The sequence below is a fragment of the Sinocyclocheilus grahami genome, unplaced genomic scaffold, assembly GCF_001515645.1.
Source record: "Sinocyclocheilus grahami isolate Dianchi unplaced genomic scaffold, SAMN03320097.WGS_v1.1 scaffold280.1, whole genome shotgun sequence".
In the NCBI taxonomy this organism is placed as follows: domain Eukaryota; kingdom Metazoa; phylum Chordata; class Actinopteri; order Cypriniformes; family Cyprinidae; genus Sinocyclocheilus; species Sinocyclocheilus grahami.
The window spans coordinates 1,050,279-1,065,446 of record NW_015505459.1 but is presented as its reverse complement, the minus strand read 5'-3'; the positions used below and the strand labels follow the sequence as shown (position 1 = coordinate 1,065,446).

The following is a 15,168-nucleotide window of genomic DNA, read 5'->3' as shown; positions in this document are numbered from 1 at the left end:
CAGCAGAGCTCATTAACATTTCAAGGAAAATGCTACAAAAACGGCTTGATTTGAAAAGATCTGTTTTTGACAGTGTAAAAAAGGTGTTTTTTACACTACCATTGAGAAATTTTAACCAAACTATGTTACAGACTTTTTATTAAGACCCTAAAGAATCATATCAACTTGTGGAAAATGGGCATCCTGTGACCCCTTTACGGTGTGCGGGTATTCATGTTTTGAGGCAAATTCATTTTTTTACTTGATAGTTACACCACTAAACTAAACTTTTTAAAAAATATATGAAACCAACATAAATGCCATTTAGATCACATTTCTAAGAATTTGGCTCTTGCCTTTTGTTGCTTGATTAATAAAACCTCTGCTATCAATCTGTTATTCATCTCAATAAACGTCATGTGACTCGCTTTGGAGCCGCAACAAAATGACATCATGACCTCTGACATGATCAGAGATGAAACTGACCCGAGAAGCTGTTGGAGTTGCTAAACGTTTGCATGCTGATCCTCTGCGAGAGCCGACGGAAACCTCTGCTCCATGGCAGGTAATTCCTGAACTTCTTCCCTCCGAAGATGTGGACGAGTGGATTCAGACAGCAGTGGGAATACGCTAGAACGTGAGTGATGCAGTAGATGACCTCCAAAACGCTCTCCCACAATATAAAAATGCCTAGAGACCTCAAGGAGAAGAAGAGGAGGAAGATGTTATACGGCGCCCAGCAGATGAAGAATCCCACGGCGATGCTTAGGATGACGCATACGGCGTGGTTTCTGCTTCGGATGCGACTCTGAAGGATGGCAAATCCCATCCGTGTGTGGCAGAACACAATAACCAGGAATGGCAGCAGGAAAAAGAGAATTATCTGAGTGAAATATCCAAACAACTCCACGAATATTGAGTTATAGTTGGGAACACAGAATACACCATCAGGTCCATCCACAGTTCCAGAGAAGATCATTTCAGGCAGACTGAAGCCCACAGAGATCAACCATGCCACTGCAGACGCGATGTGCGTGTAAATCCTGCTACGATTCCCTACAGATGAAGCGAACACCGGATACACCACCGCCACGTATCGATGGACTGTCATGACTGTGAGGAACATCATGTAGCTATACAGGCCCAAAAAGATGCACCAGGTGAACAGCTTGCAGGCCAGATTTCCAAAAATCCATCCCCAAATATGATTGACGGTCCAGGGAACCAACGTGAAGGTGAAGATGAGGTCGGACACTGTCAGATGGAGGAGCAAACAATCAGCAGAGCTGCTCAAACCCACTTTCTTCAAGACCACCCAAAGCAAATAGCTGTTTCCGGGTAGACTGATACAGATGATGAGACTGCAGCAAATGGCATTGATTATCCTAAATGAAAAATTCTCCTCCTCTAATGTCACCAAAGGATAATATTCGTCATATGTGTAGTTGAAGTTATAATCATAGCTGATATTGGAGGCCTCGTGCGAAGTCTCTCCATGCATTATGCCGTCTGTAGAAACACACAGATTGAATAATGTCAAAACATTATGCATAAAGATCATATTAGAAAAAATAATCATATCAAAATGTTAGCAAGTAGTCAAGTCAACTTTTGAAGTTCAAAAGTAAATAAAATAAAGGTTCCAAAAATGAGTTTTCATAGCAATGCAAGAGAAGAACCATTTTTGGTTCCCCAAAAAACATTCGGTGAACATGTCTTAAAAGAACCATTATTTGAGCGTGAAGAACATTTTAATAATAAACTTTTTCCACAATAAAGAACCTTTTGTGCAGTGAAAGTTTCTATAGCTATTAAATGTTCTTCAATGCCAATAAAGAACCTTTATTTTTAAGAGTGTATTTATTCACTCTTAAAATTTACTGTGTATTGTTTATGTAACACTAAATTATACATTTTAAAGAATTTTTACACAATTCTTTCCCATGCAATGATTATTCATAATGAACGAAAAACACTAAACTGACCACTATAATGAAATTCAAAAAAGTCTGAAGACATGCAATAGTTTTGTGTGAGGAACAGAAAGTAAACACAGATTTTAAGTAAACATGCAAACTTATTCCTTATATAAAGGTTCCGTTTGACTTCAGATGATTTGGAAAATGGCACATGATTCATATGGACAAATGCTATGGTGCTATTCAGAGACTACTGTAAATAATGAGTTTTTTTTTTTTGAATGATCAAAAATCAGAAATGAATGCATGCATACCACAAACAGAGAGAAGGAAATAAATATGTAATACAAGAAATACCTTGGCTGCTGTGGTGGTTTGTTCCTTAAAATATCAGTGTTGTCTCTCATAGAGACACTGAAGAAATCATACATGTTCTGCATGTTTCTTCTTTCAGTCACATGAATGTCCAGCCCACTTATTTACATCAAACACGTTAACACACATTTTCTTTAACAGATACATTCATCTTAAAGTAAATCGTTGAACAAAATAGAAATAACATTTTCCAATATAAATTCTTAAACTGCTAATACAGAATGCAGAAATAATCAAAAAAGCTGAAGTTTTGCTTGAAATGTCATAAATGAAATATATATATATATTAAGACACACCCATGTGTGTTTGTGTGCATATACACACACACACACACACACACATTTATACACTTACATATTTATACATTTATATATACACACACACACACACACACACATTTATACACTTACATATTTATACATTTATATATACACACACACACACACACACACATTTATACACTTACATATTTATACATTTATATATACACACACACACACACACACACACACACATATACATATGTTACAGTTTTTTTTTTTGATTGTTATATGACATTAAAAAGTTCTAAATAATTGCTACTCAGTATCATTTTAGGGAAAAAACTAAGTTTTTTGAACTGACCGTTCCATTACTAAAATGTTTTTCAGGGAATAATAAATTCCTCATGTTTACGGTCTCCATTTTTATAGTGCTTTCAGTGTGTTCAGTGACATTTGTTTGTTGCACTTCACAAGTTTCTTGAGCTCTTTCATTCGCGTATGGATGAATCCTGGAGTCGCTGGGATCTGTTGGTCCTCTGTAGAGCCCCGACTGCCTGAGTTCAGGTGAGCAGAACAATAACAGCTCCATAAACATTGAGTTATAGTTGGGAACACAAAATACACCATCAGGACCGTCCACAGTTTCAGAGAAGATCATTTCAGGCAGACTGAAGCCCACAGAGATCAACCATGCCACTGCAGACGCGATGTGCGTGTAAATCCTGCTACGATTCCCTACAGATGAAGCGAACACCGGATACACCACCGCCACGTATCGATGGACTGTCATGACTGTGAGGAACATCATGTAGCTATACAGGCCCAAAAAGATGCACCAGGTGAACAGCTTGCAGGCCAGATTTCCAAAAATCCATCCCCAAATATGATTGACGGTCCAGGGAACCAACGTGAAGGTGAAGATGAGGTCGGACACTGTCAGATGGAGGAGCAAACAATCAGCAGAGCTGCTCAAACCCACTTTCTTCAAGACCACCCAAAGCAAATAGCTGTTTCCGGGTAGACTGATACAGATGATGAGACTGCAGCAAATGGCATTGATTATCCGAAATGAAAAATTCTCCTCCTCTAATGTCACCAAAGGATAATATTCGTCATATGTGTAGTTGAAGTTATAATCATAGCTGATATTGGAGGCCTCGTGCGAAGTCTCTCCATGCATTATGCCGTCTGTAGAAACACACAGATTGAATAATGTCAAAACATTATGCATAAAGATCATATTAGAAAAAATAATCATATCAAAATGTTAGCAAGTAGTCAAGTCAACTTTTGAAGTTCAAAAGTAAATAAAATAAAGGTTCCAAAAATGAGTTTTCATAGCAATGCAAGAGAAGAACCATTTTTGGTTCCCCAAAAAACATTCGGTGAACATGTCTTAAAAGAACCATTATTTGAGCGTGAAGAACATTTTAATAATCTAAAGAAACTTTTTCCACAATAAAGAACCTTTTGTGCAGTGAAAGTTTCTATAGCTATTAAATGTTCTTCAATGCCAATAAAGAACCTTTATTTTTAAGAGTGTATTTATTCACTCTTAAAATTTACTGTGTATTGTTTATGTAACACTAAATTATACATTTTAAAGAATTTTTACACAATTCTTTCCCATGCAATGATTATTCATAATGAACGAAAAACACTAAACTGACCACTATAATGAAATTCAAAAAAGTCTGAAGACATGCAATAGTTTTGTGTGAGGAACAGAAAGTAAACACAGATTTTAAGTAAACATGCAAACTTATTCCTTATATAAAGGTTCCGTTTGACTTCAGATGATTTGGAAAATGGCACATGATTCATATGGACAAATGCTATGGTGCTATTCAGAGACTACTGTAAATAATGAGTTTTTTTTTTTTGAATGATCAAAAATCAGAAATGAATGCATGCATACCACAAACAGAGAGAAGGAAATAAATATGTAATACAAGAAATACCTTGGCTGCTGTGGTGGTTTGTTCCTTAAAATATCAGTGTTGTCTCTCATAGAGACACTGAAGAAATCATACATGTTCTGCATGTTTCTTCTTTCAGTCACATGAATGTCCAGCCCACTTATTTACATCAAACACGTTAACACACATTTTCTTTAACAGATACATTCATCTTAAAGTAAATCGTTGAACAAAATAGAAATAACATTTTCCAATATAAATTCTTAAACTGCTAATACAGAATGCAGAAATAATCAAAAAAGCTGAAGTTTTGCTTGAAATGTCATAAATGAAATATATATATATATTAAGAAGAGCCAAACAGAACATGAAAAGGTTGGTGGCCCTTTTCAGGTCTTCGTAGCAGGTGAGCGCACACACGAGGAAGCCATTTCCAAGGATGCTGAGGCAGAAGATCGTGGCATAGCACACGCCGGTCGTCTTTCTATAGTCAACCTCACACATCGAGATTAAGACATCTTCATTATCGTACACATATGAATCATTCTGATAGCTGCTGTTTGAGTTGAACTCCATCTAGCATAAAAATAAATGAGCATCTTACAGCATTTTCTAAGCATCATTTTATGAATGCAATTTCTGATATTTGCATGATATAGAAAATTTCTAAGCAAACTAACCGCAGTCATAAAGCCATGCAACTATTGCATCTTGCATCTTCAGTACTGTAGTACAGTATAGCAAGAATGAAATAATATGGAATTCTTACCTCAAGGTCTTGGTTGACCGTGTTGTATAAGGAAAATAGTCTAAGTGACAATAGAAATCACACTTTTGTTAGTGCTGTCATTTCCTTTTGCTAATGCATGCAGTTTCACAATGAATAAACCAAATGTGGCTTGGCATTGCAGCATGTGTTTTCTGAGAAGTTTAAAAACCTTTTGGCCCGTTGCCTTTATTTTTATGTTTTTATTTTACAGAATTTTAGCAGTTCCCGTTCCTTAATGATTCTCAATAAATATTCGCAGGGAAATGCAACTGCATTGCTTCTTTTTCCATTTCAATTCAATATGAATTTTACACAATTCTTGCTTGAGGTATGAGTACAGACTTTTAATCGCTTTTCAAAGTCTTTTTAGAGGCAGGATACATAAGTGCAACTAAATATCAGGCTTTTATATTGTTCTAAAACTATATACTATACATATAAATGTATTCAATTCATCCATGTTTACAAAATTGCTATTGATAAAATGCATATTTATCAAATTGTCATATGAAGTACTAACTTGATCATCTACATTTGATAAATATGTGTTTGATTCACTAAAAAACAAACGTTGTTAATAACAGTACATTATCTTGCAGTCTCACATCGTCATTATTTTGTTTGCTGTTGCTAATGGCACATACTACACCTTTAAGACATTGGATTATTAGTCTGCACATGGAAACACAGACAATTTATTAACAATACTGCACTGTTTCCATATTAAAGCATAGAAATGAAGCTAAAATAAGTCACCTGAACAAACTTCACTGTCGTCTTTTGTTCTTTCCTGGACCGTCTGATGTTGTAGGACCAATCAAATCGAAACACATACCAGAGGACCACACTGAATCAGCCAACCACCCTGCGGTTAAATTAACCATTTAACCAAACTAATTTTTTGTGACTCATCAAAGTAATGACAGAAGCAGTTCTCAGAAACATTCTTCAGTGAAATAGTTCATGCACACGCTCCAAAAGAATTCAGTTTGCCAAGTCTGTAAATAAATCAGTTTAGGAACTTTGGAAAATGTGATTACTCATTATTTAAATACAAACCAAAAACATTATAATTATTATTGTTGGTGTTTAAGAAAAAAATAAATTCTAGTAGCACATAATGTGAAATGCATGGATGCATAGAGGTTTTGTTAATCAAAGTTGCTTGCAGGAAATACCCAAATAAACCTCAATGATAGCATGAGGCCACAACAAACATGCAGGCGTTTTTCATTGGATTTTTTTACTTCCAAAACAGAACTTACACTATACGGGCATAATCTTAAAGGGGTCATGATGCTATTTTAAAGAGCATTATTTTGTGTATTTGGTGTTGACATGCTTTAATGTTCAAAAAACACATTATTTTTCAAATACTGTACATTATTGTAGGTCCTCTAGGTTGTGGGAAATGTAACGCCCCTTACCATAATCGCAAGCTTCAACTTTCAAAGTAAATCTCAAGACAGTTAATAATGTTGTTAGTTTTACCATCACTTCAAGCCCGAAAAGCAAACAGAGTCTCGTGACAGACACAGTGATGATGCAGTACACAAGCCGCGGTTAAGACAGCTGACCTGCTGTCAGACTTTGTTCGGTGTTTTGTGTGTCTTGCTCCCCATGTGCCTTCCTATGCCCATATTTGATTAGTTTCCTGTTCCTTTCCTGATCAATTAAGTTCATTTGTCCCAGATGTTTCCCATGATGTTTCATTACTCCCAGGTGTGTCTCGTCATCCCTTCCTCCTGTGTGTATAAATAGGGTTCCCGGTATTGTTTGTGTCTACCGTGTTACGTGTGATTCCCCGGGAAGATGATTAAATTCCTTGGTTTCTGTACTCTTGGTCTCCTCGTTCCGTGTTCCCGCACCGTAGCAGATCGTGACAGAATACCGGACCAAAAAAGTAAGCGGCACCCCCTCTCCCCATTTTGATTTCCGTTTTTTTTTTAAAGTTTTTGTTTAGTTTTTTTCCCTGTGCGTTCCTCCACGTCCCCAAATGGAGGAACGATTAATGTTTATCACGTTGGCTCAGGCGAGCCCAGACCCCATCGTTTTTGCAAGGGTGTTCGTGCCGCTCGCCCTCACCAGCTCCCTCGAGGGAGAAACCTTCGCAACGCTATTCCAGATCGGAATGACATTCCATCATCCCACGGAGCTCCCAGACACCACCGACCTCGACTGGAAGGAGACAGTCATCCGGTGTCTGGAGAGTCTCCGATCCCGATCTGGAACCCCTCCGCCAGCAGTTCCCAAGTCAAGAAAGCCGGCCGTTCCCGAGTCAAGTCAGCCGGCAGTGAATGTGGCAAGCCCGCCATGCATTCATGAAGCCCCAGAGCTTGCTCCAGTGCGAGCTCCTCGAAAGTGCTTTGCTGTGCCTGCTCCTCCTATGCCAGCACCACGTAAGCGCTATCCTGATCCCCAGGTCGGCCCAGGAAGGGCTCCTGATCCCCAGGTCGGCCCAGGGAGGGCTCCAGATCCCCAGTTCCGCCCAGGGAGGGCTCCAGATCCCCCATTAAGCCCAGGGAGGGCTCCAGGCCCCGTTAATTTCCCCAAGTATTTTTTTTTGGGGGGGAGTAGTATGGCTCCAGCCGTAGAGGCGGGGCTGGGGCCACTGCCTCGGAGGCTGCTCCGCCTTGGCCTCCCGAGTCCCCAGCTCCGCCTTGGCCTCCCGAGTCCCCAGCTCCGCCTTGGCCTCCCGAGTCCCCTGCTCCGCCATGGCCTCCCAATTCCCCTGCTCCGCCATGGCACCTGGAATGGGTACCGCTCTGGAGGCCCACTGTCCCGTGTCTGTCCTGAGGGACCTCCAGAGTGCCCAACCCCCTCCCCATTGGATGTTATATGGCGTGAGGACACGCCTTCCGGAGGGGGGCGTTATGTCAGACTTTGTTCCGTGTTTTGTGTGTCTTGCTCCCCATGTGCCTTCTTATGCCCATATTTGGTTAGGTTCCTGTCCTGATTAATTAAGTTCATTGCTCCCAGGTGTGTCTCGTCATCCCCTCCTCCTGTGTGTGTATAAATAGGGTTCCCTGTGTGTGCTCCAGCGTCCGGTATTGTCTGTGTCTACCGTGTTACGTGTGATTTTTCCCCGGGAAGATGATTAAATTCCTTGGTTTCTGTACTCTTGGTCTCCTCGTTCCTTGCTCGGTGTTCCCGCACCGTAGCAGATCGTGACACCTACTATGATTTCTGACAGGCAGTTCACTCTCCTGTGACGTGACCTTGTTCCCCTCTCTCTCTCTCACACAAACACACGACGCGTTACTCTGCGCAGCGCAAAACTCCGCATTTGAACAGTCAATAGCAAATACTTAAACTAATAACAAAACATACTTACAGTCGCTGATTCAGAAGCGCCAGATTGTCATAGCAAAGTCGGAATTGACTTTTCTTTCTTTTTTTTTTGAAATCGCCTTTGTGCACAGCCAGCCTTGTACTCTTCTAGGTTCAAAACACTGTTCTCCATAAAATGCGTTGCACAAATTCGAACATCTGGAATGTGCTGTTCTGTTGTAAATAAATCTTCCTAATTGCATCTACATCCGGAAGGCGAAATAAAGTGCTTTTGCTATTGCACTGAAACACACCATCTCCCTGACATGGCTGCATCAACGCTACTGCTGTTCCTGAAACCATGCCTTCTTTCTTTGCGTGCACATTTGGGCAGAATTATAATAATATTTCCACATAGTGATGTAGATATGTGGGGGCATGTTAGAACAAGGCGTTTTAGCAAGGAGTGGTTGACTCTTAACTTTTATAACGAATATCTCTTTGGATTTGAGACTTTAGTCTTTGAACTTTACAGATCTTCTTTATGCACCAAGAGCTTGTAACACTCCAAAGAGAAAGGAAAACTTGAAATCGCATCATATGACCCCTTTAAGATCAGGGTAGAGTTATTAGGTTAGTCCTCACCAGTGACAGCACATCCTGACATGTTTCCTACCTGATTTTTAATTTTTCACCATGTTCACCATGGTGGTTGTACATACCCTTTCAAAAGGTACTGATATGAACAGTTTAGGGAATATGTAGGCCTAATTTAAAAGGTGACAGTGTTGTATCTTTTTTCAAAGAGTGAACAAAGTTGGAGGACAAGGCTTAGAAAGGAGAAGCTGAGATTTCAGATGTAGATCACAGAACCACTGTATATCAGGAAACCAGCAGCAATGTTGTTGGGTGCAATTTATTTTTATTGTTTATGACCGTTCTAAAATTAATGACCGAAGTAAGGCCTAGTTTTGCAGAGAAATAGCTAATTTAGTTAATCCTAAAACATTAAAAAATCAGAACTGTTGAAGGATATATGATAATGATTCATTCAGTTTAAGTTTGTTTTAAGTTCTAAGTGTAAATGTGTTTTCAGAAACACTGGGAAAAAATTGGTGTAGGAAATATTTTCAGACATAAATTGCTAGTATTTTTCAAAATACATACAACACACACACACACACATCACTTAACATTCTCCAATATTATTTGTTTTTATTTACAAATGTATGAACTTAATCAGAGGAGAAATTGCATATGCTATGCAATAAAAAAAATCTATTTTTTAAAAATGTTTTGTTAATAAAGCTGTTAATCTAAAATCCATTAATCCAACAGAAAAAATTCAAAAAATTCAAATAATGTGAAAAACCTGCACAAGTCATGTTGTTTAAAGTTAACAAATACAGTAAATAGCTAACATGTTCATGCACTGTATAAACACACCAATTTATTTGTTCATCATTTGTTGCGTCAATTATTCATTTATAAAACAAAGCAAATATACAATGCAAATCAGTTTAACAGTAAATATATATAACAATTTCTTGTAATATTGCATCACAGATTTTTAGAGCTTTTCACATGCAATTTCAGTGATCAATTTATTGTACAGACACTTTACATTGCATTAATGCATTGCAGTACATGCAATGTTCCAACCCAGGCAAGTTTCTAAAACAGATATTTCTTCACCATTGGAGTAAATAAGCCTGCTGTGTCGATTGTGGGGTTCTGTGTTGTTCCTACATAATTTTTTTTTTTATATTATTTGATAAATATTATGTTCTCGTAAGAACATAAAACACAGGATTCAGGCAGCAGTGTGAGAAAGCAACCATCCGAGAGACATACATCAAATAGTCTATAGATTCGCTCAGCTTACAATCATTAAAAGGAGAGATTTTCCATGAAATCAGAGAGTCCAGAAATATGGCCACGTTGTACGGCCCCCATCCCAAGAAGAAAAACACCACAATGAAGAGGATGAGTTGCACCGTCTTTCTATGAGTGTGAGACGTTGTTCGAAGCAGCCGTCCCAAGATCACAGTGCAGCAAAAAGCAATGATCACAAAAGCGATAATGAAAAAGAAATTTTGCAAGTATGTACTCATAAATTTAATTTCACCAGCAAAATCACAGAGCAGAACTGCATTGGTGCCGTTGTTTTGAGCATCCATGAATACTTCAGTTGGGTTGTACACAACTGAGTTGAACCTGGCTTGTGGGATAGCAGCACAAAGACTGATGATCCAGATGACAAGTGATGTCACATAGCAGTGCAGGCTCTTCCTAGACATGACCACTGACATGGGATGAACCACGGCCATGTAACGGTGGATGGTCAAAACCGTCAGGAAGATGATGCTGCTGTAATATCCCGTGTAGAACACAAAGTTAACAGCTTTGCAAGCAGGATCTCCAAGAGTCCAGCCATATATGTAGTAGTAGGCCCAGAAGGGCAGGCCAAAGGTGAAAATCAGATCAGAGAGAGCCAGATTTAACAGAAATGTGTTAGTAAGGGATTTCAGATTTTCATACTTCACAAGGACCCACACGACCAGAGTGTTTCCCACACAGCTGAACAGAACGATGATGATGAAAATGACTGGAGTGATGGCTGTCGCAAACTGGATGGCATTTTTCTTGATACAGATGCCATCTTCAATGCTGCCATTAGTGAAATTGTAATCATAATAGTCTAAAGTGTTAGATATTTCATACTGATATTCAATGATTGGTTGGACTTTCATCTTGATGCATAAATGTACACTGAAAACAAATTGGAGAATTTTTACTCAGAAAATGTCACATATGATTACAAAAAACAACAATAAAACAAAGAAAAACAGCAAACACACTGTATTAAATATATCTATCTATCTATCTATCTGATCTTGATAACTTAAATATTAAACATTAACCAACTGAAGAAATAATCAATGATTGCATTGATAATTATTGCACATATTTTTCATGAAATATTTGAATTATTGAGTGCATAACATTAATGGAAATATAACATTTCTTTTACTATGTTTCAGTGGAAGCCATTTGTCTGTTTTCTCCCTGCTGAGTTATCACTTACCATTATAGAATTCTCCAGAGAAAATGGTACTATAATTGTTTATCGCATACTGAGTGAATGTTAAATCTAAAAACGCTGAAACTTTCGATGGGTTAGATGTACCTATTAGAGTATCAGTAAAGAGTACAACCCATCAATAAATGATGCTCAGATCCCCCATCCTCAAAAATAAAACCAATAGTTCCATGTCCTATTTTCTGTTCCTTTATAGCCTATACCATAAATTAATTTGCAAGATCTGGACAGGCTTTGCCCTTAGTCAAAAATGAATTGAATCATGAAAGATGAATAAAAATCACATTGAGTTAGCCCCCCCTCTCTCTCTCTCTCTGTATAGGCCTATATCAAATATGGATTGGGTTAAATGTATTATTATTAATATATAACTTAAAATAAGACTGTGTGCATCAGCCCTGTTACTCTCATCTCTTTTTGAAAGCAGCTGCTTTATAAAATGATTAATTATACAGTAACACTAAGCACATGTTAAATCATAACATATATTTGGGGCAAATTTAATAATAAAAGTAACCTAATAATAATAGGCCTAATAATAATAAGAATGTAACAGGCCTACATTAATTGGAAATGCTAAATCCTCTTAATATTGCCAATTTTTGATGCTTTTGTCAATTTCTCTGGTTATCGTAGACACATGACATACGACGCAACTCAGCGCGGGGAGGTTATCATAAACTGTTTAATGTTTTACAGTTTACTGTTTTAATGTTGTCTTCATTCTTTTAGTACAACCAGTTCCACAATGAATACACTGAGTGTGACTTGGTTTTGCAGCATGTCTTCTGAAAAGTTTTTTAAAACATTTGGCAAATTGATGTTATATTTACATTTCTATATTTATGTTGCTGAATTGTAGCAATTACAGTTCCTTATCATTTGTCAACAAAACGGAAAAAGTCTTTTTAGAGGCAGGATACAGTAAATGCAATTCAAAAACAGGCCTTTGTATTGCTGTAAAACTACATACAATAGGCCTACGCATAAATGTGAAAATGTAGTAAATTCATACATGCATATAAAATGTATATAACACATTGTCATATGAAGAACTAACTCAATCATCTACATTTGACAAGTATGTGTTTGATTCACTAAAAAGAAGTGGTTCATTACATTATGTCTCGTACCAGCAGGGATTGTAGGTGGGGTTAGTGAATGTACAGCGCTCTCTTCCACCTTCACCACGACTGAGGTGCCCTTGAGCAAGGCACCGAACCCCAACTGACACCCTGGGCGCCGCAGCAAAAATGGTTGCCCACTGCTCCAGGTGTGTGTTCATGGTGTGTGTGTGTGTGTTCACTGCTGTGTGTGTGTGTGTGCACTTTCGATGGGATAAATGCAGAGCACTAATTCCAAGTATGGGTCACCATACTTGGTCACTTCAATTAATTTTTTTATTTGTGACTCATAAATTACATTAATGACAGAAGTAAGGTTCTAGTCTGCCTAGTTTGGCAGTGAAAATGTACATGTTTTCAAAATCATTGATAAATCAGAACTATATTGCAGATTAAGCCTTTCTTGGCCTACTTCCTGGAACAGAGGAGGACAGAATGCCTGAAGTACTATGGGCCCTGGTGAAGAAGTGGGCACCTTAGGGACATACCCGGCCCTCGGGTAAAGGAATGCCCTAACCATGCCTGGAGCAAATTCCAGGCACGAAACAGAAAGTGCCTGAAGAGCCCCGATCCTTTTTAGTGAGGAAATAGCGAGGAGAAAGATAGTCTTGAGCGTGAGCATCTTGACCGAAACTTCTTCCATGGGTTCAAAGGGGGCATTGCATAAGCCCTCAAGAACCACAGCCAGGTCTGTGCGCTGTACTGGCCTCAGCCTCAGGGTGCCACGGAGGAAACGAGTGGCAAGTGGGTGTCTTCCCAATGATTGACCACCCAGAAGGGCGTGGTAAGCAGCTAAGGCCGCCACGTATACCTTCAGAGTGGAGGGAGATAACCCTGCGGAGAATCGCTCCTGCAGAAACTCCAGAACTGTACCAATTGGGCAGTTGACTGGGTCCTGCAGTCGCTGTCCGCACCATGAAGCGAAAAGTTTCCACTTCAAGGCATACTGTTTCCTAGTGGCGGGAGCTCTGGACTGGAGTATAGTCTCAACAACCTCAGTTGAGAGACCAGATGCTGGGAGCTGTGCCCCCTCAGGGGCCATGCCCACAGCTTCCATAACTCCGGGCGGGGATGTAGGAGACCACAGATGTGTTGTCTGTGCGGACAAACGCATGATGCCCCCTTAGGTCTGGAAGGAAGTGTGTCAGAGCTCGAAACACGGCCAGCATTCCCCGGCAGTTGATGTGCCAAAGAGATGATGGCCTTCCCACAGATCCTAGGCAGAGCGGCCACTCATGACCGCTCCCCAGCCCGTGAGAGAGGCATCCGTCGTTAGCCTTACGCGACGACAAGGAGCCCCTAACGTCGGGCCTTGAACCAGGAACCAACGTTTCTTCCACATGTCTAAGGCACGTAAGCATCGCCGCGTGACCTTGATCATGCAAAGCAGATTCCCCCTCGGGGAAAATCCTTTGGTTCTGAGCCACCACTGCAAGGGTCTCATGTACAGCAGGCCAAAAGGTATCACGTTGGACGCCGCTGCCATCAGGCCCAACAGCCTCAGAAACTGTTTGACAGTGAGTGACTGGCCTTCTATTACCCTCGTGACTGTCGTGAGGATTGACTCGATTCGAGCAGGAGACAGACGTGCCTGCATCGAGGTTGAGTCCCACACCACGCCTAAATAAGTGGTTCTCTGTAGTGGAGAAAGAACACTCTTCTTGGCATTTAGTCTTAACCCCAGCTCTCTCGTATGGGCGAGGACGACATCTCGATGCCGAGCCGCCATCTGCTCCGATTGAGCTAGTGTTAACCAATCATCGATATAATTGAGTATGCGGATGCCCTGGAGTCGCAGTGGAGCCAGAGCAGCATCCACACACTTTGTGAAAGTGTGGGGTGAGAGTAACAGGCCGAAGGGAAGAACTCTATATTGGTATGCTTCGCCCCCAAAAGCAAACCTCAGGAACTTCCAGTGTTGAGGGAGGATGGAAACATGGAAATAAGCGTCTCTGAGATCTATCGTAACAAACCAGTCCTCGGACTGGATCTGAGATACTATCTGCTGATAGTGAGCATCTTGAACCGAAGCCGTTTGATAGCGCGGTTCAGAAGACGGAGATCTAAGATCCGACGCAACCCCTCCATCCTTCTTCGGAACGATGAAGTAACGGCTGTAGAACCCGGACGCTCTCGAGAGAGAGAGGAGGAACACGTTCTATGGCCCCCTTCCTCAAGAGAGTATCTACTTCTTGTTCAGTGAGGAAATAGCGAGGAGAAAGATAGTCTTGAGCGTGAGCATCTTGACCGAAACTTCTTTCAAAGGGGCAAAGGGGGCATTGCATAAGCCCTCAAGAACCACAGCCAGGTCTCATGAGGGCACCTTAGTGCGCTGTACGCCTCAGGGTCTCAGGGTGCCACGGAGGAAACGAGTGACAAGTGGGTGTCTTCCCAATGATTGACCACCCAGAAGCGCATGGTAAGCAGCTAAGGCCGCCACGTATAC

General features: G+C 40.1%; 1 protein-coding gene and 1 pseudogene across 1 annotated transcript; both read right to left on the bottom strand.

Moving 5' to 3' along the window:
- Positions 1-136: 136 nt before the first annotated feature.
- On the bottom strand, positions 137-5,032 carry LOC107600251 (uncharacterized). Its single transcript, XM_016292095.1, has 3 exons — positions 4,819-5,032; positions 3,009-3,725; positions 137-1,488 (listed from the first exon to the last, which is right to left on the bottom strand). The coding sequence occupies exons 1-3, from the start codon at positions 5,030-5,032 to the stop codon at positions 449-451; spliced, it is 1,971 nt and encodes a 656-aa protein (XP_016147581.1). The 3' UTR covers positions 137-448.
- Positions 5,033-7,417: 2,385 nt separating this feature from the next.
- LOC107600250 (chemokine XC receptor 1-like) lies at positions 7,418-11,248 on the bottom strand (annotated as a pseudogene).
- Positions 11,249-15,168: the final 3,920 nt, after the last annotated feature.

Bases quoted from the DNA above. Each gene is read 5' to 3' on its own strand.
- LOC107600251 (XM_016292095.1), bottom strand. From the start codon at position 5,032: ATGGAGTTCAACTCAAACAGCAGCTATCAGAATGATTCATATGTGTAC. The intron at 3,726-4,818 runs GTTTGGCTCTTC...GTGTTTCTACAG, and splicing joins CACCAACCTTTTCATGTTCT to ACGGCATAATGCATGGAGAG. The intron at 1,489-3,008 runs GTGAAGTGCAAC...GTGTTTCTACAG, and splicing joins TGAAAGAGCTCAAGAAACTT to ACGGCATAATGCATGGAGAG.